This window comes from Lissotriton vulgaris, chromosome 6, assembly GCF_964263255.1.
Source record: "Lissotriton vulgaris chromosome 6, aLisVul1.2, whole genome shotgun sequence".
NCBI classification, from domain to species: Eukaryota; Metazoa; Chordata; class Amphibia; order Caudata; family Salamandridae; genus Lissotriton; species Lissotriton vulgaris.
The window spans coordinates 792,954,419-792,978,020 of NC_141694.1; the positions used below are offsets into that span (position 1 = coordinate 792,954,419).

General features: G+C 41.5%; 1 protein-coding gene across 1 annotated transcript in view; it reads right to left on the reverse strand.

The window, feature by feature from the left end:
- The window catches only part of LAMA4 (laminin subunit alpha 4), a 583,946-nt gene that overhangs the window by 235,013 nt on the left and 325,331 nt on the right, over positions 1-23,602 (reverse strand). Inside the window, exons 12-13 of the mRNA XM_086926829.1 lie at positions 18,649-18,816; positions 12,599-12,795 (exon numbers count right to left, since the gene is read on the reverse strand). Of these exons, the coding sequence (XP_086782955.1) occupies positions 12,599-12,795; positions 18,649-18,816 (365 nt within the window). The remainder of the gene's footprint in view (positions 1-12,598; positions 12,796-18,648; positions 18,817-23,602) is intronic.

Here is a 23,602-nt window from a genome sequence, read left to right on the forward strand (position 1 = left end):
GCTCATGACGAGCTGAGCTCGTCATGAACAATGGGAATCAAGAGAGGTCAGCATCCAGGAGGATTAGCTGTAGCATTCAAGGTGTTAAATGCACCGCTGCAGCAGGGGTTTGTGGGTCAATCCTATTGAAAGTGGCTAAGAGAGTTCTAAGGTTTAATACTGTGGGCCAGTGGGGCACGAAGCCAGACTGTACCGGCGATATTATCCGGCCAAGTAACAAGGCTAGGCTTAGTGCTATCATTTTGGCGAGTATTTTGTAATCTAGATTCAACAAAAACAAGGGCCTGTAGGAGCCACACAAGGACGGATCTTTGTCTAGTTTTGGCAACAGTATAATCACAGCATCACACAAAGTGGGAGGAATAATCTGTTTTTCAAGAGCTTCATTGTAGACTTCCAATAGGTGCGGGCAAGTATTTCCTTGTATGCTTTATAAAAATCGCCTGTGAACCCATCTAGTCCTGAAATTGTGGAGCCGTTAATGGCTTCTATGGCACTAATAATCTCGTCCTTAGAAAAAGGTTCCACAAGAAATTATTGCATTTCTTTCTCTTACCACACTACGGCTACTTCAGCAAGATATTTATACCAATCAACATTCTCGTGCGTTAATCGCGAAGTGTACAAGCGTGTGTAGTACCTCAGAAACTCATCACAAATCTCTGCGGTGCCAGTGAGCAGGTTCCCCTGTGTGGTCGTTGTGTCGTAATACATGACCGTTCAGATGACGGGCGAAGAATTCTCACCAGCGTATGGCCCGGACTCTCGCCCTCGCAGCGACCTGTGGCATATTTACTCAGATAGTGTGTTTCGCGCTCCACGGCTCTAAACTGTTAACCGTCTATTACATGTGTCTCGGTCTGGGTACAAGATTGACTCTTAGTCTAATGCGCTCAGCTGCGTCTCAATCTGTTTGAGTGTTGTTCGGAGGTCTCTCAACACCCCGGTGTGCTTAGCGATGCAAACCCCTCTCGCATAAGCCTTGAAGGCCTCCCAAGTCTGCCCATGTTGAGACCATTCCAGTGTTAATGTCGAAATATTTGATTAATGCTTCACGAAACTCATTTTTAAATAGGCTATCGAGTAAAGCCTGACCAGGGAATCTTCAATGCCTTTCACTTCCCTCTGGTCTGGGAATTTGGAGGGTCAAGAGCACAGGCGAATTATCCGAAAGGGTTCTAGGCAGATGTAGGGTAGCCTTAAACCAGGCGGCTAATGAAGGGGTCACCAGCCAGTAGTTTAGTCACGTCCAGGTGTGGTGCAGAACGGAATAGTGTGTGTAGGCCCGCTCGCCCAGGCGGCAGTGACTCTACATATATAATAAGCCCAAGTCTTCACACAATGCCAACAGGGCTGTACGTGCTCAGGGTTTGGTATCAGTTGAGGTGGATGTGCCATCCCTATGTCTAAAAGGAGATTGAAGTCCCCTCCATGTATACATGATCTGTGTCCACTTGAGGAAGTTGGAAGTGGAGCGCCCTAAAAAAGTCTGGATCGTCCACAATAGGGGCGAATAGGTAAGCAAACGCAATTTTGTGCCCCATAAGATGTCCTGTAACAATTACTTATCAGCCCTCGCTGTCAGTTCGTGTCATTGAATGCTGAAATGGAAGTCGTTTATGGATGAGCACAGCTGCACCCCTTAGCATAAGATTTATAGTTAGCAAAGTAGCAGTGGGGGCCCCAAGTTGTAGCAAACAAAGTTGACGCAGCTTTGGGCAAGTGCGTTTACTGAAGGAATGCTACTCCTGTCTGATGTCTCTGTAAGTAGGCTAGTACTTGCCTTACGACAGAAAGGTGTGCATAGTTAGGCCGTCACACACCATCAGGGAAAGTGTCTATCCATGTGTGTAAGTGTGCATTGCGAAAAACGACATACCATATGAACAAATAACATAATAGGCATGGCAATAAATTGAAATAGTAATGTATGAATGTGCCAGTATTTGTGGACTCGGCAATCCCAAGAATGTTAAGGTTATTATGTCGACTTCTTCCTTCCAAGCCTTTGTCTTTCTTTTTTTTTTTTTAAATCCATGCTATCTAGCTTTTCACAGATTGCACAGCTCCATCTTCCAGATCAGAAACCCTCCCCTCAGCCATGTCCAGGTGACATTCAGGGACATCCAGCCTGGTTCCCATAGTGTCTAATCTCTTGTCCAGAGAGTCAAATCGACCATCTAGGAAGCGGAAACCAGTTCTGAATTCCACCATTATGGCGTCTGAACTGTGGGGAGCCTCAGCTGTTCGTGATCGTGACCCATCACCACCGCCCTCCGCCATGTTGGAGTTTGCTGTAGGGGCACCAATCTTGGGGAAGTGCAGTAACTTCTGCCTAGGGTCTTTTTTTTACCACCCCCTCCAATATGGCCAGACTGTCTGCAGGCGAAGTTTTATCAACAATCCCAAGCTTGCTGTTAGCAGCGTATATTACACTGTGTGGGGAGGCCAGATGTAGCCACTGCCTATTGTAGCTACCATACACCTCAGGTAAGGAGTCCTTGCTCACTGTGTTTAATTAGGGGTAGCAAAGTTCCCAGGAAATTACTCCAGCAGGGAAACAAAGTCATGGTACATACTGCAGAACAATGGATTTTAGGCCAGTCCCATCGCAGTCCGCCAATGCAGCAGCTCTTAAAGGGCATCCCCACCAAATAGCGTCAAGAATCAGCTGCCCATAAACCCCCCGGCACCCAAGCCGTAATATCGCCGGACCGGTGGTCGGCCCCCAGGCTCACCCGCGGCACCTGTTGCCACGGGGCCTCCGGTGGTATAGCGTGCAGATGGCAGCTGTGGGACAAAAGGGTGCAGAAGGCCAGCAGGAAGTGCGCTCCTACTGTATCGGGGCCCATGCAGGATCAGGCACGGCCCGTGCCAGCCGCAATAAGCTTGGGTCGCGCCCCGGGCCTCACAAAGCCGCCAGGCATTTTCAGAGCCTTCGGGCTCCGAGGTACTTCAGGGTGGCTGTTGCGGGGCAGCTTCACGGGGAAACGGAGCTCCAGGTCTCCCCAGTGAAAGGGTGCAGAAGTCTAGCAGGCCGCTCTCTCCTACCGTGTCGGAGCCCGCACAGGATTAGAAGCAGCCCTCCCTGGCTGCAATTTGCTAGGGTTGCCCCCCGGGCCTCACAAAGTCACCAGACATGTCTGGAGCCCACAGGCCCCAAAGTTCTTCAGGATGGCAATGGCAGGGCAGCTTCTCAGGAATTGGATCGTCAGGTCTCCCCAGAAGTCTGCAACGCAGAACATGCGTGGCTTGGCCCGGATGCTCTCTGCGTCGTCACTACGGTCCCAATCTTCACCACAACGTAGCTCTTGAACCTGGGCACTCTGAAGCACTGAAATCAGCTCTGCAGGTCGGCGAAATCTACCCACTCATGGAACGACCTCCGGAGGGCAGGATAGGTTGCTATTTTCAGGCTTAAGAGCCAGAATGTCAGGCGGACGGCAGAGCTGAAGTGATAAATATCCAAAAAGCCCACTTTCCACACATTATCATTCATGTGAAGTATAGTTTTACTAGTCTGTGCAAATTTAGTGGCCTTTTCAATGGAGATTGTACTGTTGGTAAATGACTGTGCCCTACCATATCACGAGTTAGTAATATGTCTGACATGTGCTCAAAGTCTACCACCAGCTATATAACACACCCTTACCACTCTCGTGCTGAATGAGCGTGCCTCATTTACTACGCTTGTTCTTTTTGTAATGCTTGAACTTTCCACAAAACCTATGTCTTCAGTGATGTAACATTGATGAGAACATACCCACAATATATTGTTCCACCACCACTGGCAAGTGTCCACCTCACAGAAAGAGTGGTTAATGCATGGCACCACATTTCTGTACAAGCAGAGCAGCTTTACATATCTTTGCTGTACCCAATGTGTGCCACTAACCACTTTTTCGTAGTTTAAAGAACTCCACAATGGGATATTTTCTTCTGACCAATGCCCCCACTGCTCTCCTCTTCTTTTCTCTGGTTCATCTTACATCAACGTTGACCAACTTCATCTCTCACGTAGATGACCACTCTTACAGTTCACTTCCCTACTCTCTCCTGCAGACATCTGCCCTTGCTCATAAATTGTAAGAACTTGGTTGAGGAGAGGGGAAATCCTATTCAAGCAGGAACCACCATCCCGTCAGTGTGAACTCACAAGCTAACCCTATATTAATTAACCTATGCTCAATCCTAGGGTAGATTGTCACAGGAAAGTAATTCTTAACTCAGAGGCAATTTGTTAAGTATTTGTGCAACACTTTAAACAGTAACACAGTGAAAACACACCACAAAAGGATCCAGCACCAGTTTTTAATTTTTTTTTTAGCAATTTTCAATAAATTAAACACGACAAAAAGGACAAAAATCCAATCAGCGGAACTGGAGATTTGCAAGTTTAAAGATTTCAGTGAACATTGTGCCAAAAAGCACAATGAGCCGCCAACTGTGGATATGGGATTGTGCCAGATCTGGACAAGGTCACAAGTTCAGGCTGGCCGAGATGCATTGTAGGACGGCTACAGGGACCCGGTTAGGCCTGCTGACCAAAGTAACTTAAGTCCTGGTAGCGGAGCATTGCGAGCTTCTGCACCGAAGCTGTGTTGATTCGGAATTGCTGCAGAGCTGCAATGCGAGGTCCTAGGTCATCCTTGAGGATCCCGGACTGTACAGGATCGGGATTGCGAATCACTCAAATGGGGGTGGGGGGAGCCAGGGTAGGGAGAAGGAGAACCGAAATTTGAACTAATATCATTAGTTGATGATTATGACATATCTGATTTGTTGGTGAATTGTCCGTCTGTTTTGCTATGTGTATCCTGTAAAGTCAGATGGCGAGTTGTTGTTTCAATGAAAAATTAATATGAAAAAAACTCACCAAAAAAAAATCTTAGAGGATGCCGTTGCGATTCACAGTTGGGTGTCAGTTGTGTGTTCTGCAATTGAGGCATTACATCGGTTCCGAGGAGTTGTGGGGCTGTGAAGCGAGAACCTGCATCGTCGTTGAGGCTGCCATCAAAGAGGGGTGTTAGTGCCTGCATTGGTAAGTTTCACACAGGCAGTGGTGCCGATGGGCGGTGGGGTCGATGAGGAGTCCTGTGCATCGTGAGAAAACTCTCACAGCAGGGCGATGCATCTGTGTGGCATCCTGCCAGGTTCTGTAGGTGAAATCTACTGTGCCTAGCATTCCCAGGTTCTAAGTTCTCTATCAGTTGAAGAGACTGTGTGGCAGAGGCTGGAGGTCTGAAGGCTGGTGTCCCTGTTCAAGAATCAAGTTGCATATTTCAACATCATCAGGCATTGGACTATTTATGTGTGTGACCACACTACAGTCTTTTCTGCTCCGATTTGCGCCACAAATCAGAGGAGATGCGTTGGTTCTTCTGGGTCCACAGATGGACTGACAGGGCAACATCAGGCTCATTTCCAAGGGTCCATGACTGGGTTGGCACCACTTGGCAGGGTAGGACTCACTGGTGCCAGAGTCCAGGAGCTGGGTTCAAGATTGTTGGAATCTTCCTGCTCTGAAGCTCCAGTCAGTAGGCCAATCAACTAGCCCTTTAAGTCCCTCGGGGGTCCTGGGTTCAATAGGTGCAGATCCAGTCCTTCTCACCCAAGCAGGAGGGCAGCAGACAGCGGATCAGCACAACGGGGCAGCAGTTCCTTCAGATCAGCAGTACATAGAGTAGCAGTCCTTTCAGTCACACAGCAGTCCTTCTTCTGGCAGAGTATCAACAGGTTTAGAAATGTCTAATATTTATACCTGGTGTCCTTCCTCTAGAATGTGAGCGAGAGAGGCTTCAAGAGATTTCCCTTTAAAGTCCCCAGGCTTCCTGCTTTCCCTGTTCTGGCTCCAGACTAACTACAGGGGGTATGCAGCATTTTGTTTGGAACAGGACACAGCCTATTCATGTCTAAGTAGGACTGTGCCCAGCTCCGACCTCCCATCCTGCCAGTGATGGACCATCCAGGAACACCTAGGCTCTCTATTGTGTGTGGCTGTCTAGGAGGACTATTCAAAGCTCAACTGTCAGCAACACCCAGTCATGTGACCCAGGGACAGGCTACAGATACTAAATGGCTAAGGCAGGAAAAAGCCAACTTTTAAAAGTGGCATTTTGAAAACTGTAATTTAAAATCCAACTTTACTATGAAAGAGGATTTTTCATCATGACGCCAAAGACACCAAACATGAACTGATTACCTTCTCTGATTTGGAAATTACAGCTTATTTAATGTAATAGGTTAACTCCAACATTACCCTATTATGTAGTGAAAATGAATTTGAGTTTTTCACTACCAGGACATTTAAAACTAAAAAGTACATGTCCAACTTTTTAAATACACTGCAACTTGGCATCTGTGCTGTCCAGGGCCTACCCTAGGGTGACATATGTATCAAAAAGGAGGGTTCAGTCCTGGTGAAAGGTTTATTTTGCCAGGTCAAAATAGAAGTCTAAAACTGTGCATCCAGGCTGCAATGGGAGACCTGGGGCATGTTTCAGGGGTATTTTAGAGGGTGGCAGTAATATTTAATGCAGGCCCACTTGTAGCATTTAATTTACAGGCCCTGGGCACATGTAGTGTCACTTTACTATGGACTTATAAGTAAATTAAATATGACAATTGGGTGTAAAGCCAATGTTACCTTGTTTTAAGGAGTGAACACATTAATTTTGGCACTGGTTAGCAGTGGTAAAGAGCACAGATTCCTAAGGCCAGCCAAAACTAAATCATCAAAAATTAAGGAGGAAGGCACGCAGTTTGGGGTAAGACCACCCTAAGGCTGACGGGTCTAACATATATCCACTGCCTTGACCTGCTTTTCCTGTCAATTGGTTCACCTTCCCATACCCTGGCCCAATTGTTGCCACCACTGGGTCACATATCCTCAATCATGGCCACATTTCCCCTGTCCTAACTAGCATCTACTCTCATCTAGGACTAGTTGTTCATTCCTCTGTTCCATACTCATCTGGATCTCTTATACTGCCCTCCATGGCATACCTCAAAGAGCTTGCAGTTGAGAGGGCACATGCAGTCTTCCTTTGTGGGGAGGGGCTGCTGCTTCCGTCTAAGGATCTGCTAACCTTTTGACATGACACAACTTCCATCTTGACAGAGAAATCCAGTGAAGCAAGACCCAGGCCCAGAATGGTCCTGTATACACGTGTATTCACCAATTTGTTAGAGAACAGTTGCGGCTGTCACCAAGTAGCACGGGGGGGGGGAGATTGAAAAATAAATAAAATAGACTTACCGTGCTACCTGATCGCAGCCTCATCTAGTATCGTCCTCTGAAACAGGAAGCACAGGCTCTGTCCCCTAGGGCAATCACAATGCTGCATTGGAGTATTGTGATTGGTCTGAATACCACATATTGTCGCTCAGATGCGGGAAGGGAGCCAGTGCATGTTCCTCGTCAGCTGCGAAATGCAGTCTGGTGGGGAACATGCAAAGTGTGCAGGACTGTTTGGTCGGCCCACAATTCCTCCCCTTGCTGACTGTGACGACAGCTAAGCCCCGCCCTGTAAAGCTGCATGACAAAGGGAAGATAAATTGCTAATAATAGAGTGTTGTTATATCATTTTATTTTTCCTTTTTCCACAGCAAAAAATGCAGCGGGTGGCGCCTTAAAGGAAGGGTGTAAATGAGACACTAACAAGGCTTTCATATTCTACCTGCACAGAGTGCTCCCCCAAATGGTTTGCTCATGAACTCCTAAGAAAAGTGACCTGAATTCATTTGGTTGGGTTACAATAGATCACAATAAGCATGGCCAGGCCCCCTTTATTATAAAACAATGAAAATATTGGTCCATTGTTCTTATGGGCAGCTTCTATTAACAATGGTCAGACCTGACATTTATAGCTGACTAACCTGGTGATGCTAGCTGGAAAATATTAAGGATCATTTTACACTAATCTTGGAGTAGCATCTTCTAATCATACATGTATATAGATTATGTCTATGGTGGGTATTACTTATTTCTACTCTTAGCCAAATTGTCTCAAGATGCCTTTTGTCATATAAAGTGTGGAACCTCTACTAAATTACCCCAGCAACACATCATTAACTGGCTTATTTTCCAGCCATTGATATGAAATTCATTAAGGGCCTAATCACAATGGTAACGGCTGGACTGTTCCCATTTGGTACAGGGTCAAGACTGATTTGCATATGGCTGGGTCAAAACTGGAATGGCATGGTGAGCAAAAAAAGGATGGATTTAGGCCCAGATCTCTGTACTGGGGTGAATGTATGACAATGTTCTGCATTCTGTCCATCAATTGTTGTTTTTTCCTTTGTCACCCCGAGTGGGACGGGTATGCCCAGAACTGGGTCCTGTGCTCTCCATGCCACTGGAGTCAAGCTATCCTGGCTGATTAGGACTGAAAGCACTAAAACGGTCCTAGGATGCTTGTTCCAGTCCAGGGAGGACCTGGCCTGGCAGTTCGGGCTGGACTGTTCCCATTGGGTGCTGGGTCAAGACTGATTTGCATATGGCTGCGTCCCAACTGGAATGGCATGGTGAGCAAAAAAACGATGGATTTAGGCCCAGATCTCCGTACTGGTGTGAATGTATGACATTACTCTGCATTCTGTCAATCAATTCTTGTTTTTGCATTCGTCACAATGGTGAGCTTAAACTTTTGTGTGAGTTTACAATTGTTTGCTAATCACAAAGGGATTTACGAGTAGTATCTTTACAAGTGTGGAGTCTGAGCACAAAAAAATACCTATTTTTTTGTGCAGGGACTCTGCACTCATAAAGATACTACTCATAAATCCCTTTGTGAATAAAAACAATCGACCCATATGTATATTGTGTGAGCAAAAACACCTCAGTTTTAGATCAGAATTCAGTTTATCTTAATCCGATCACCATTTATGAATGCTGGAAGTTCTATTAGGTTTTTCAGCCAGTGGGAGATTAAGTTGCTTAATTAAACTGCTTGACTGGGCAAGAAAACACGTTAAGAAGTGACATCCAAGAATATCCTACCCTAAAAGGGTTACTAAGAAGAAATTCCTGGGACTTCTCTGGAGACCATAAAGTCAGTATGAGATGAAACTGTAAGGCTCACTTCTGGTCCATTGGGGACTCTGGATCCTGTGGCTCTAAAAGACATAGGATAAACTTTTTCTGTTGTGCTCATGGAGGTGTGTAATATCTTAGCAGCACAATGGGTGGGTTTACTCATCAGAGAGTTGCCTGGGAGAAAGACCAGAAAGTAAGGGCCTAATTACAATCTTGGCAGATAGGGTTACTCCATCACAAACTTGATGGATATCCTGTCTGCCGTTTTACAGTAATACAAGTTTCATAGAATATCACAGAATTGTTATACGGCAGACAGGATATCCGTCACCTTTGTGACAGAGTAATCCCATCCTCCAAGATCGTAATCAGGCCCTAAGTCTTTCAGGCCTTGGATTATTTTGCTACAGAACTCCAGCAGGGCACATTGGGAATAGCAGGGGATTGGTTTAGGGATACCTAAAATACACAATAGTCATTTGAGTGCCATACTATTCGAACTGCTTTAGAAATCCCTCCTGGATGCACAGCCCAAACCTATAGAAGAGAAAAGACAAAAATATCTATTTTCCTCTTAGATAAAATACATATAGGCGAATCCTAGTCTCACTTGTATTGCTGATTGTATAACTGTTGGTCTAAGAACGTTGAAGTTATGTCTTTCCTGCATTAATTTTCTTTGTATTGATTGAGGTGCCGGTGTCTGAATAATATTGTACCAGGGAATGAAACATAGATTGGAGAATAATCAAATACGAGAACTCGTCTTCCCACTCAAAACATCATTCCAAAACATTTTCCCAAACATGTTAATGTTTCAAAGCCAGGTCACACCTAATTGTATAGGGTGTATAACTCTTGGAATTGCATAGATATCCAGGCTAAATCCTATGAGATAGGAGCAAGCAAATATTTCAACCTGGTCAAAGACTCAGAAAAAGCATTTAACACAAGACAAGAAAACTGTATCCAGGGTCGCTACTGCATTTGGGAGATTGGGCCCATCATTATTAACAAGCCACAAGGTTTACAGGAAGTGTGGGATGGGAATTAGTGTAGAAGTTTCTAAATTGGAAGGCTGATAATGTGGAGGGCACCAGCTAATGCTCACAGGTGCTCTGTCTTTAACAGCTGTTGTTTTGCTTATTAAGTGAAACTGGAAGGCAAAAATTGATAAAAACTCAAAGAGTACAGATATGACAAGCGTATGCTGTTTCCCTAACAACTATACAACTGTAAATAAGACGCATGTGCTTTGTTGCCATTAAAAACAAATAAGAATCATTTAGGGTCTCAGCATATTCGTATAGGATGAACTTTGTCTTTATCACATTTGATTATGCTGTATTTGAAATTTAGATCGTCTGGAGAGAGGTATTGAGCAGCATAAGCTTGTTTAGATAAAAAAGTTCCTTTGCTTATCTTAAGAAACACCTCCTATCTACGGCCATTGCTATGTTTTCAAATACTGTGAATATTTATGGCTACTAAGTATGTTGAATTTTGATGATCTGACCTATTCGGGTGAATTATTAAAGGCATAATTTAGAATGGAAAGTGTTGCAGGTAGGTTTGAACAGAAATGGTCTGGTTTATTGAATATGTATTGCATTTGACAATTGTGTCTTGAAATGAATCTTCTTGGTATGTATGCTGGCCTTTTGAGTATATCTCACCATCTCTGAAGTTTAATTATTTATTTATAAAGTTTTGTATAGCGCGAACAAGACCCACATGGGTATCAGAGCGCTTCACAATTTGGATTGTAGGAGGTAAAAAAAGGGGAAGAAAAAAAAACACAAGGAAAAAAGAAACGTCATTTGAGAATGAATGCAAGGATCAATGAAGTGGGGATATCAAAATAACAACACATTAAGATAATATAAAAGCGTGCTTGGAGAAGATCAGACTTAACCTATGATAGTATAACCTAACAATTCTGGGCTACACAAGTGCTAGACTCCTAACATAGTTAATGCAAGGGCGGGGAATGAGACAGACAAACCATTGTCATTTAAGGCAAGAACTTGTTCATAAGGATTGTTTTCACTTCCTTTTTAAAAGAAGCTGTAGATGAGTTTGTGCTGACTTCCGGTTGGAGAGAATTCCAAATCTATGGGTCGGAACCTGAGAAAACTATGTGCTTCATACTCTTTTTGCGGAGAAACTGTGGTTTCAAGAGGAAGGAGTTTGCACTTCTTGATGGTCTGCCCCCTCCTGATAGTACCAGCTTTGGCGCCAAGTAAGAGGGGGGGGGGGGGGTATTGAGATGAGGGCTTTGTGAGTCATGCAGGCATCTTTAGTTGTATTCTAGCTTCAAATGGCAACCAATTTAGGTATTTTAGGGATGGGGAAATGTGATAATTTCTCTTTGTACCCCTAATCAGCCTGGCGGAGGCATTTAAGGAAGCCCTTAGAGGTGCCAGGGTATATTTGCAGAGGCCACAGAGCACAGCACAGCTATAGTCTAGCCACGGCAAAACCAGCAATTGCACCACCTGCTTGAGGTCATTTTGTGGAAGGAATGGTTTGAGATTCCTAAGTAACCTCAATTGGTGGTTAGCACCCTTGCACACCTTACTAATATGATTTCAGGTGCATGTCTAGGGTGATTCCTGGAGATTTGGCTGAGTCAATAATATGAAGAGAGCAGTTAAAGGCTGTGAGGAGTTTCATCCAGCGGTCTATCTTGGGGGTGTGATTAGGCTGCGATATGAGAAGAAATTCAGTTTGGGGGTGTTGAGTAAGAGATGATTCCACGTTAGCCTGTTTTGAGTATGCGTCAGGGTAGAGTTGAGTATCATGAAATCTTCGGAGGAGGTGATTTTCAGGTAAAGTTGCGTGTCATCCGCATACATGTGGAAAAGAGTGTTTGTGGAATTTAGTGCATTTGCTAAAGTTTCCATGAATATGTTAAATAGTATGGGAGATAAGGAAGACCCTTGTGGGACTCCTCTGGAAACTGTGGAAGGCTGGGATAAGGATTGATTCACCTTGATTCTTTGGGAACTGTTATGCAGGAATGACGAGAACCATTGCAATACCAGACCAGAAATGCCCATCCTGTGCTCAAGAATAGATAACAGGATGTCGTGATTAACAGTGTCAAAGGCAGAAGAAAGGTCAAGGAGGATTAGGAGGCAGGAATCGTTTTGGTGTAGCATTTTTAACATGTCATCCATAATGTGAGTGAGTGCTGATCAGTGCTGTGACCACTCCGAAAACCGGATTGATGTTGATCCAGGAGTTGGAGGTTCTCTAAGTGATCACAGAGTTGTGATTGCACACGTTTTTCAAGAAGCTTAGCCACAGTGGGGATGCTGGAGATTGGGCAGAAGTTGTTGAAATCAGATCTGTCCTCATTTGTTTTTTTTAGAATGGTTGTAAACTGAGCTGCTTTTAGGCATACGGGGATCGTGACTTGTGACAATGAAGTGGTTAACTGAATATGTGTTTTATGAACCTGACTTGTTGATGAAAGGGATTTTTATCAAGGCCTGCGAGGAAGTGTGTGATGTCAATAATCAATTTCTAATATGTGTGGCAGCACTTTCTTACCCCATATTCCTGGAGTCTGGCCTCATTATCACTGTTCTTCTCCTTTGTTTTTCTGACCAGCCTGCGAGCCTCATCCAGAGCTTCCCGCAGGTCTGAGAGCAGAGCCTGCTTCTCACTGAGCTGATCCAATATCATGGGTATGAGAGAGAGAGTGGTATTCTGCAATGGCATCCATTCTTTCTGAACTCGGAATAACACTGGGAAAAAGCAAAGGGCAGATTATATTTTTCTTACTGTCATTTCCATTTTGATGTACATTTGCTTGAAAATTATGAGACCGGTGCGGCAAACTCTGCTAGATCCTTGCCTCAAAGTATAGTTAGATCTCTAACTGAATATGACCAGGGTCAAACATGGAATTCTAGGAGGCTTGTTAATACAGAGTATATTGAACACTATAACATTGGCAAACATTATATTCTAATGATTCTGCACTGGTCACATATTATAATTAGAAATGACAGTGCACACTTTTCTTACACACAACTGCCAACAATCTTTATTGAAACGTTTCTTGAACTGCATGAATATATATAAAATAGATAACTGTGTAATATAATTAAATCATGTATGCCATTTAGGGACTCTTCTGACATGATAATAAAAAATGCAGAAGTAAATCATGTTCTTTGTAATTGTTAACAGACATCCAAGGCAGCTTTTCTGGACCCCAAACATATTACCTGTAGCTCACTGAAATGAGATCAGTCCCATTGTAAGAAAGTGGATATTTATTTGGGGTGCTTGGATGCCCATTTCGAGGAGTAATAACACTTCCCTTCAGGTTGAACCACAAAAGGCACCAAATTAACCTGAGCTCAGCCCCCTGATAGCTATGGCACAGAGCAGACAGGCTTAACTTAAGACAAAATATAAAGTATATATGCAGTACCAAAAATTTAACAAAGTCAAAACAGCAAACAATAAAAACACCAAACAATAAAAATTCCAAAATGATAAAAAAAGTTGAGTACATTTTAGAAAACAAAATAACACCAAAAACATAAAAATCCAATAAGATGAACCAGAGATATGCATTTTTAGAATTGCAAGTGAAACTAGAGTGAAACAGTGCTAAGTAACTGATAGTCTATGGTTGCTGTAGACCAGGGCATATGAGCACTTTGAGGCTGACTCCAATGGATAATGAGACGGATATACCAAGAGTCCCCATTTAAGAATTTTACCGTCAAACTTAGGGATTGATTTACAAAGGTAAACTTACACTTTTGTGTAGGTTTACTATTTTTGGGGTATTCACAAACTATGAGTTAAAAGTAAGTTTATGACTGCGGAGACTCTGTAGTCAGAGCAGAGAACCCTGCCAATAAAAAGATAGGACAGCTCCCCACGTCCATGCAATGGTTTCTTGTCTGGGATCAGTTTTCACACCTCATTAAGGTCAAGCAGTGGTAAACCAGCTGTCAGTGTGCTATTGCTACTTAGACTACTGGAGGTTTAGGCAGGTAAAAGGTAGCTTTCTAAACATTTATTTTTCTAAATATTTTTAAAAAATCAAACATTGCCATTAAAATTGATATTTTATCAATATTAAAAATAGGCTTTGTGTGATATTTATACTTGTTTCCTTCAAATGTTACAGTTTAAAATGTATAATCTGTACTTTGTTATTTTCTAGGTTTTAGAAACAGGCTTGCCAGTGAAAATAGCTTTTAGGGGCTAGTCACTGGAGAATGATGCCAATTTTAATTTTGCACATGCACATGTTCCACATTTAAAATAGCAGGCACCCAACCTTGTGAGTAACAAGGTGTTCTTAGAGTTGACTCATTAATATTGAAAAGCAGTGTTTCCAGCCTGTAAATAAGATTATTTTGACAGGTTCAACAGCAGGTTTTTAGGCTGCTGCTTTTAGGCTAAACACAGTAGGCCTGTAGCCATGTATTACAAGCCCACTATGTGGATGACACAATAGGTGATGCAGTCCACAGGTGGCATTTACTTTCCAGACCCTGGGTGAATTTTCTACACTGTATGTTAGGGACCTGTAAGCAAGGTAAATATTTTCAGCCGGTGGTAAGCCAATTTAACCATGTTTCAAGGGTGAGCACAGCTAATTTACTCTCATTTAGCGGGGGAAAACTGAAGAAAGTTCTAAGCCCAGCAAAAATAGGGTCCAGAAAAAGGAAAAATAAATTAGTGTTGACCATGCAAAAAAGGCAGTTGTGTTACAACCATGAACAGAAATTGTTTTGTTGAGCGGAATTCACTTGAATTTTGAGTTTGAAAATAACGGCCCATTGTGTGATGTGAGAGCCAAACAGGAAATACAAAACTTCATATATACACAGACAAACATATGACCCCCCCTGCCCCACACTCAATAAAACACAGACCAGGAATTGAAATCAACTTTTTATAAAATGTGTTTTCATCATAGTGAAGACAACTTGCTTGGCAATTTGGGTACCTTGGGTTCATTACTGTGCAGTTATGTTGAACTGCCATTATAAACCTTATTTTGCTACACTGCTTGATTTCTAGAGAAATCCAAAATCTATAATGAGGTTATTATTTCTACGCTACATCTCCTGTTCTAATTTTTGTTCTAGATGGTAAAAATAGTTACATCTCTTTACTTCTGTGAATTATAGTTAACATGACAGATGCCTGTGTTTTTCTCTCAGCTCATGTGACATTGTTGGCAGTCAAACTCCACTCCATTCCACATCGAATATTTGGTGATACTAAGGGCTTTTTGACATCCCTTGTAAGTGGACCCTATGTGGTACATAAGACTGAGCACACCATAACATTAAAGGGACAGGTTCTTTGGTCTTTTATGCAGTGTCTTTAAGAGTCATCTGAAGAAATTGTCTCTGAGCATCATTTATCGGGGTGGAGACAAAATATTGAAAAAGATAAAGAAAATAGTCAGACAGAAATATCGAGTCTGAAATTTTACCCCTCCACAATCCAACACTTTTTCTACTGTCACATTGACTGGAGTGGGAATAGTGAAATTAACCCATCCTCAATCCAACAATTACCTAACTGTTGCAGTGACTGGAGTGGAAATAGTACATTTTATTCCTGTGTATTCCAACAGTTTCCCTATTGTTGCACTGTGTGGAGTGCGACTAGTAAATGTTACCCCTCCTAAGTCTAACACTTTGCCTTCTCTTGTATAAATTGTATTGGGAATAGTAAATTGATTCAGTAAATTGTAATTTCTTATTTGGTAAATGTTTTATTCGTAATTAAAATGGTTTGTTTTTCAAATATTTCATATTATTGGATATATGTATATATATATTTATATATATTAATTTTGAATATTAATATACACATTAAAATTATTAGTTTACTAATATTTTTTAATTAGATAAATGTAAATACATATATATTAATTTAAATGGGTGCTTTAGTTTTTGAAAATATTTATAATTGGTTTTTTTTAAACCATCACTTATTTTTAATACATTTGTTATTATTTAACATATTTAATGTTTACTATTTAAATAATAATAAGACTTTCGTTTCTCTTTTTAGTGATTCCGTTTGCAGATGTGATTGAACCGCATGCAAAGTGATTATTAATAAAGGAATCAGTTCATCATAGGCCTATATCAAAAGAGTTCTGTGTATCATTCCTATACAAATATACGGAAGTACGCATTTATTAACCGTTCCGATTTGTATTTTTATACATATATGTAGTCATCACACAAACCTGAATCGTTTGATATGCCATTTTATGTCTGTCTATGAAATAGGTTTTGTTGGTAATGACCGTCTATCTTAAACGTATCCGTTTCTTTCCCCTGCCCCCCATCCAGTTATAAAACTTTCTTGCTACACTTATATCATTGTGTGAAGCATCGCCATCTACAGAAAGACTTAAAGCGACCAGCTATTAGTAAGTTATGGTTTGTCTATATTTTCTACACTATCTTGTAGACTTGAGTTAGGAAACCATAAAGACCTTGATGTACCTCTTATTTTTTATCATTATTTGGTACTACTTTCTCCAATTCCTAACTACTCAATATACATGAGTTTAATCGAATTACAACTGCTCATATAGTATTTAGGTCTGTAACTTGTTTAGCAATATATAGATTGCCAAAACATGTAGGGAGGGTATTGCTGCATGAGGAATTCTTTTTGTATTATTTTTATATGATGATGGACTAGTTGTTAATGTACGAGATACGTGTATTGCCATTGTTAAAAACATGTATATAAGTGCATTCTCTAAGTCCCATATTTATGTCTTACAGATATAGATTGTGGCTCCTGAAGAAGGCGTTTTTCAATACGCCGAAACGCGCGTCGAAAGTATTAATTAATCTGCCACTTTTTCGTCAATTCTTCAATTTTTAATGATTGTGTTGAATATTAATGCTTATGTTTTTTATGTAAGAATTTTATGTAATATTAATATATATGTATATGCCATCTTCTTTTCGTTTATTATGAATGTGTTGTTAGATCTGTTTTTATACTTGAATAACTATTAAAAATGATATTCATACTTTTTTAATTACTTGTTAGAATTCCTTTTTGCAACTACCCCCATTAAGATGTTATGATTCTATGTGCACATTTACTATTTAAATATATACATATTTAGAAAAAACAATATTTTATACAACTATGTTAGTGATAACTATATTTTTCAATATTTTTGTAATTTACATGATAAGTATAGCATGACGCTATTTTTGACATCGATCTTTATGTCACTGTATGTTTGTAAGCGATATTGTGGGGGTCAATATTTTGTCAGAGAATCTCATTTATCAGCAATACATTAGAAATATTCAAATGTAAATTAAGTATGAGATTAACACATAAAGGCCGGTTGCAGAAGGTTTGGGAAAATGCTTTTTCTAAATTCAGTGACTATGGATAAACTGATTACAAAATAGTTACACTGCTTTACCCACCTGCATTAAGAGCGTAGTGAGTTTATTAGTACTGATTATGGTAATATATTTGGACTCACCGGTAGCAAATATATATGTTAATGTCTGCTGACTGCCTTCTGCCATGCTAGCTACATTTACATCTCTTTTCATCTATGGAACATTGAATTATATCCCATATGATTATCAAATCGAATTTACTAATCTAATGAATACAAAAGCTCTCTCCTAAATTGCTTTATAGTTAGTCCTCTCATGTCCCAAGACAATTTAATATAAACTCACAGTTCCTAAAAATATAATGCTCATTACTGACCAGTGTAGACTTTTCTTATCTTGGTAATCTGATGTTTTCACAGTGGTACTGTTTAGAACCAATTATGCCATTAATTACAATTAACTGTGCTAAATAAAATCACCCTATCTATTTAAAAAAATAAAACATTACTTTCAAATACATACGAACTTTAAAAGTTTGAACTGAATAGTATGTGTCTTATTACATTGCTAGATCCCTTGCCTATATACCAGTTAATATGGGATAAATGTTTGACTATTAAGCCTCAAAATATTAAAAGGGCCAAATTTAAGGACTGCAGGCTTACCTATGGGGCTATCCTAGGTATTCATACACTTATCAACCACATATGTACTAGAGTCCCGAAAAATGATTCCAATGCTTGTGTTGCAACAGCGAGGTCAAACACAGATTGTGAAGACATCTATATTCGGCTTTTGGAATTTTCAAATGCTGTGCTATTGGCTTATTCAGAGAGGTTTTAAGGCAAGAGTAAAGTGAACAATTGTCACCTTCCAAAGGCCCCCTGAGTAAATAAACTTTCTATCTCACAGCCGTCTATGTCTTCATCTCAACCTTTACACTTATTAATCAATTTTGTTTGATATAATGAGTTTTGAATTAGCAGAAAATTAGTAATAAAACACAATATGATCTGAACTGGGACCCTAATATATGTCTTGCCTAGGCCAAAAAAATCCTTAAGATGATACTGGACCTATTTGCTTGTCTTCTGCTTCATTGATGGTGCTTTTACAATGATTTGTCGCCAAGACTGGCATGCTACAAATAAGTACAAAAATAAATGAATGAATAAATAAGTACATGGAGAGAACAATGAAATAGATAAAAACACTCACACTCCTGTGCATTCTCTGCCTCAGTATCTGCCAACTGGTTTTGAAGTGTGAACACGCGTCGCCGGATCTCCTGCAGCATCTCCTCAGCTTTGGCCGTTTTGCGGGCAATTTCTTTGGGGCTCACCTCGCCTTGCAGGCTTTCGTAGTACTCTAGCTTTGACAAGGTTTCTGAGAGGAAACATACATGTTTATCCTAAGACACATTCTGTTTTTTACAATTCTTTTTATTTTTTTTAACAATTGTGTAACATAGTTTTAAGCACTAACTTGATATGCCATATTACATAATATACAAAATATAGAATTGGGCGAACCAAACAAGTTACAAGGGTGAGCAGAGCCAGTGCAGAGTCAATGATCTGGCTTGGCTCTTAGACACTGTGAAGGAGCTGAGCCCTGAAAATGTTTGCTATGGAAATCATACAACAAACATCATATTAAATAAGATAAAGTCTCCTCAAAATTCCAAAAAGTAAATTTCTTTAACATGTGGAACCTTTGACATTAATACATCACATTATAGCTCTGTACTGAGAAGCACTTAGTAAAAGTGAGTTTTTAAACATTTACTTAGAATCATTCATGCCCCCCAACAACAAAGTCATTAGTGAACTAAGAAGCAAGACATTTGAAATGTGAGCCCTGTATGTGGCCCAGCTTCTTAAAGATAGAGCCCCATTATAGCATATTAATACAACCAAAATAGGTTATTTTTTACTGCTGATATTCTCAACACATGTATTTGAAGATGGTTTCATATGCAATAGTAAAGAAAAAGGGAGATCGGTCAAAAAGGATATTGCCTAAAATCACGAAATTTGGTTAGTCCATGAAGTCGCAATTAATCCAGGTTTTCAGGTTTCACATTGTGTAAATCAGCCTCTAAATAGGTATCAATTTGTTTCTCCTTAATAACTGAGGGGCTTATTATAAGTCTGGTGGTTCACGGACCGCCAGACTCACAGGAGTACAAGGTGGCAATCTTCTGACCACCCTACTAGGACCAGGGTGGTTGGGCTTAAGCATGGGCGGAAAATCCGTTCCGCTCGCGGATTTTGCGGATTTTCGGTAAATTCGCAATCCGCGAATTTCCCGCAAAATCCGCGAGCGGAACGGATTGGGTCAAAAGTTCAAGCTGACTTTTGTAACTCTTTTAGAATGGTGCCGGCAAGCTGCCAGAGCCCTTCTAAAATAGTTACAAAAGTCAGCTTCAACAGGAAGCTCTAATAGATAAAGTAAAGCAGGTGCTGCTCAAATTCAGTTACACAATCATTATTCACCCCAAACTTGGAGTGATTAATGATTGTGTAACTTAATTTGACCTTCAACTCCATCACCTGCTTTACTTTATCTATTAGTGCTTCCTGTTGAAGCTATTTGCAGCTATTTTAGAATGGCGCTGGCAGGTTGCCGGCGCCATTCTACGTGGGGCTGAGGGCAGAGGGGCATAAAAGTGGGACAGAGGGCAGAAGGGGACAAAAAATGAGTGGGGCAGAGGGCAGAAGGGCACAGAAACGAGTGGTACAGAGGGCAGATGGGCATAAAAAACTAGAGGGTGGCAGTGATTAACCAGCAAAAAAAAAACCCGCAAAAACGCAAAGCGCCTCGCGAACACCCGCGAACACGCAAAGTGCTCCGCGAACACCCACGAACTCGCACAAATAAAAAATCCGCGAATTCGTGAATTTTGCGGATTACGAATTCGCAAATCCGCAAATTTGCGGATTGCGAATTCGCAAAATTCGCCCATGCTTAGTTGGGCTGCCCTGGGACCACCGCAACCAGGGATCAGAGATCCCTGGCGGTGGCGCTGCAGTCTTGAAGCTGCAATATGCTTAGTGGGGCCGCTGCAGTCCCACCAAGCATATTACAAGCTTCCTCACCACCACACTTTTCATGGCACTGCGATCGCCATGAAATGTGTGGCAGTGTGACATGATGTGCCCCCCGTGTAGATGCAACCCCCAGTTCCTGCACAGCATGGTCTTGACAGTCCATGCCCTGCACAAGTTGCCTTTGACTCTCCGCAGTGGCACCACCAAAGAACTGCCTGCCATAGTAAAAATAAGTTGTACTCTGATAGGCGGTCATTAATGGTGTTGGCGGTCTCGGAATGGGCAGCAGTGTGGCAGCCCTGTTCTGAGACTGCCAAAGTCATAACAAGGCCCTAAGTGTTAATGCTTTCTTTTTACCTGTTGGTGCTTGAGGGTAGAACCAGGGTCATAGGTAGAAGCCACATGAAAGCTCCCCCCCTTATGTGCTCAAGGTTCTAAATAGACCTCGAGCTGAGCCAGGCTTCAGGCTTTAACCCGGCTCCAGCAAAACATAATGATGATCAGTGTTTCATTTACTCAGCAATATGGTTTACAGCACCTACTACATTAGATGCAAATAGATGGTCTAGTTTCATCACTTCACACTTATCTTGTTCGTTAAATTGCTGCTCTGTGTAATTGATTTGGGTGAGAATGAGGTCTTGGTCTGTAATATTACATAAACCTTTCAACCATCCAATAAAAAGAGGAAGAAAAGAACAAACTAAGGCCAAAACTGTGGATTATTTACATTACTTATCTGTGTTCATTTATGTTGTCTGTGTTAAGGGAGAACAGGACTTGTTGGTTGACGTTGTTTGTTGTGAGTGTGGTGCAACATCAGGGAGAGTTCTGTTGTGCTAAGGGGGTGCTTTCAAAGGGGCAGGGAGATTTTTGCATTGTAAAACCACCGAGTGGGCTTGGGGTTCCTTTTATGTATACAATTGGGTCTTGTTTTTTCTTTCTTGTATTCTTTTTTTCTGCAGAATGTGTTGATTTTCTTTCTAACCTTCTACATCTACTTGTGATGCTTGGAGCGTAGGTTTTTTTGGTTAGTTAAACTACTTTGTTGTCCTGTCCAGAGAGGAAAGTTGCCAACTGGTCATTCCATTGACATGCTGGAGGTTTTGCCCTCATCCCTGATTCTTGTATGTGTACATTGGTGCTTTCTGCCTCCTCCAATTTGTGTACCCTGTGTATCCACTGTGTTAGTGGAGGGGAGGATGCAGACTTCCAGCCCATCACCATTGCTTATTTGGCAAAAATAAGAGCAAGGTCTAGAAACCTGGTATCCACTTTGCCAGATCTGGGATGTGGAAATTTGCCAAGTAAACAACTTTCTGCTGTACCTAGTCCTCGCCTTTCTATTAGAGTTTCTAACTGTTTTACTCTGTCCTTCCAATATTGTGTGAGGTGGGGGCGGTGCTGCACCATGTAGTAGAACCTAGCTTCCACTTGTAAGATACTGGCATGGACAATAAACCACAATCAATACTTCACACAAAACTGCAATGTTCATTACAAAGGTTTGAGCTAAAGTGATCAGCACCTAAAAAACTCAAACAAATTACCTAATTCTTCATGTTCATATATAGAGTTTTGAACTGGGATCCTCTTTGACTGGTTTGCACAAACACATCAGGCGCTTTTAACATGACTTTGTTTTAGATCTGTAAACTACTAGCACTGAAGTGAAGAAGTGGTTACTCATTTATATTATGGCTGTATGGTTTGTGCAGTAGGATAAATTATCATCTTATGGGTGTGAATCAGACCAAAGTTGGTTATCTTTTAAATGAGGAGAGAGGGGAAAAACTATAATTCTCAGTGACAGTTGTCATAGAGAATGATTTATAACTGGGCTAAAATGGGTTACAATTAAAGAGAAAGTTGCTAATGAGATTCTGTAGTTCACACACCCACTACAGAATATGTTGTACCATAGTGTGGTAACAGATCTTATTGTTGAGTACTTGACACCTAATGCAGAGTGTAAGATCCTTTAGGGGGCGATTCACACAGCTTTTTCCAGCTGAAGGTCTGTCTAATTCTTAGAATAAAGTCATATTTTACGCATGCATTATTTACACGTGATATGCAAAGCTTGCAGAAATGCTTAACAGTTTAAATTATACATAGATACCATATGCAAGCGCTGTGACATGTATGTGAATATGTGAGCAAGTATGAAAGAGTGTAATTCCCAGGGGTGTAACCTTGAAAAAAAGGAAAGGTAAAACACATGTACTGTACATTTCGTGGATGCCCAAAAAGCAGTAACCTTTACACCATTCATACAATGTTACAATCTGTGATCTAAACCTAGGGATATACTAAAGTTATACCTTAATAAATCTGAGTACGCAGAGTAATCTTAGGGGTGAAGGGCATCAACCAAGTGTCACAACTTGCTTCCTGAATTCTCGTGTCCAACACCAGGGGGCTGAACTGTGGGACTCTCCAGTGTCATAATAAGCTTCTGAAACCTCCCCTTCATGCATATACTGACCTCCAGAAATTTGGACACTCTCTGGGAATAGCCATCCATTCCCAATCCATGCCAGGTTTTGTGGAAGCCAGTTTGCCCATGCTGTTAACTCTATTACCTAGAAGTCCCTGCTCTCTGCTTTGTCTCCACCCCTGCAGGCCAAGTATGGGTGGGGGACTTCAGCTCACCTGTGGCTGGCTGCTGCTAGCCAGCTCACTCCTGATGCATGTAATTACTGTGAGCTCTTTTAAGCCCCAGCTACCTTTAGTCCAGTGCTGTTCATTGTAGCTGTTTACCGGTGAGACCGACCCTTATTTCCAGTGCTCCCTGAGCTTTTGCTATCCTTGTTTCCCGTGTTTAGTGAGCTTTTGCTATCCTTGTTTCCAGTGTTTCCTGACCTTTAGTTATTACTTGTTCCTGACCTGCTGCTGTTTTCCTTGTTCTGGAATAAGCACTGCCTGTAGTGCTACCTTGACTCCTGAGCCTTAGCATTCCTTGTTCCTGAGCTACAGCAGTTTCCCTTGTTCCTGAACAAGTACTGCTTGCAGTGCTACCTTGGCTTTTGAGCTTTTGCTAAATTCCTGTCTTGCTCCAGCACAGTCTTCAGTGCTGCTTTGTTTTCAGGACTCCTGATAGAGCCTCCCCTTCTGCA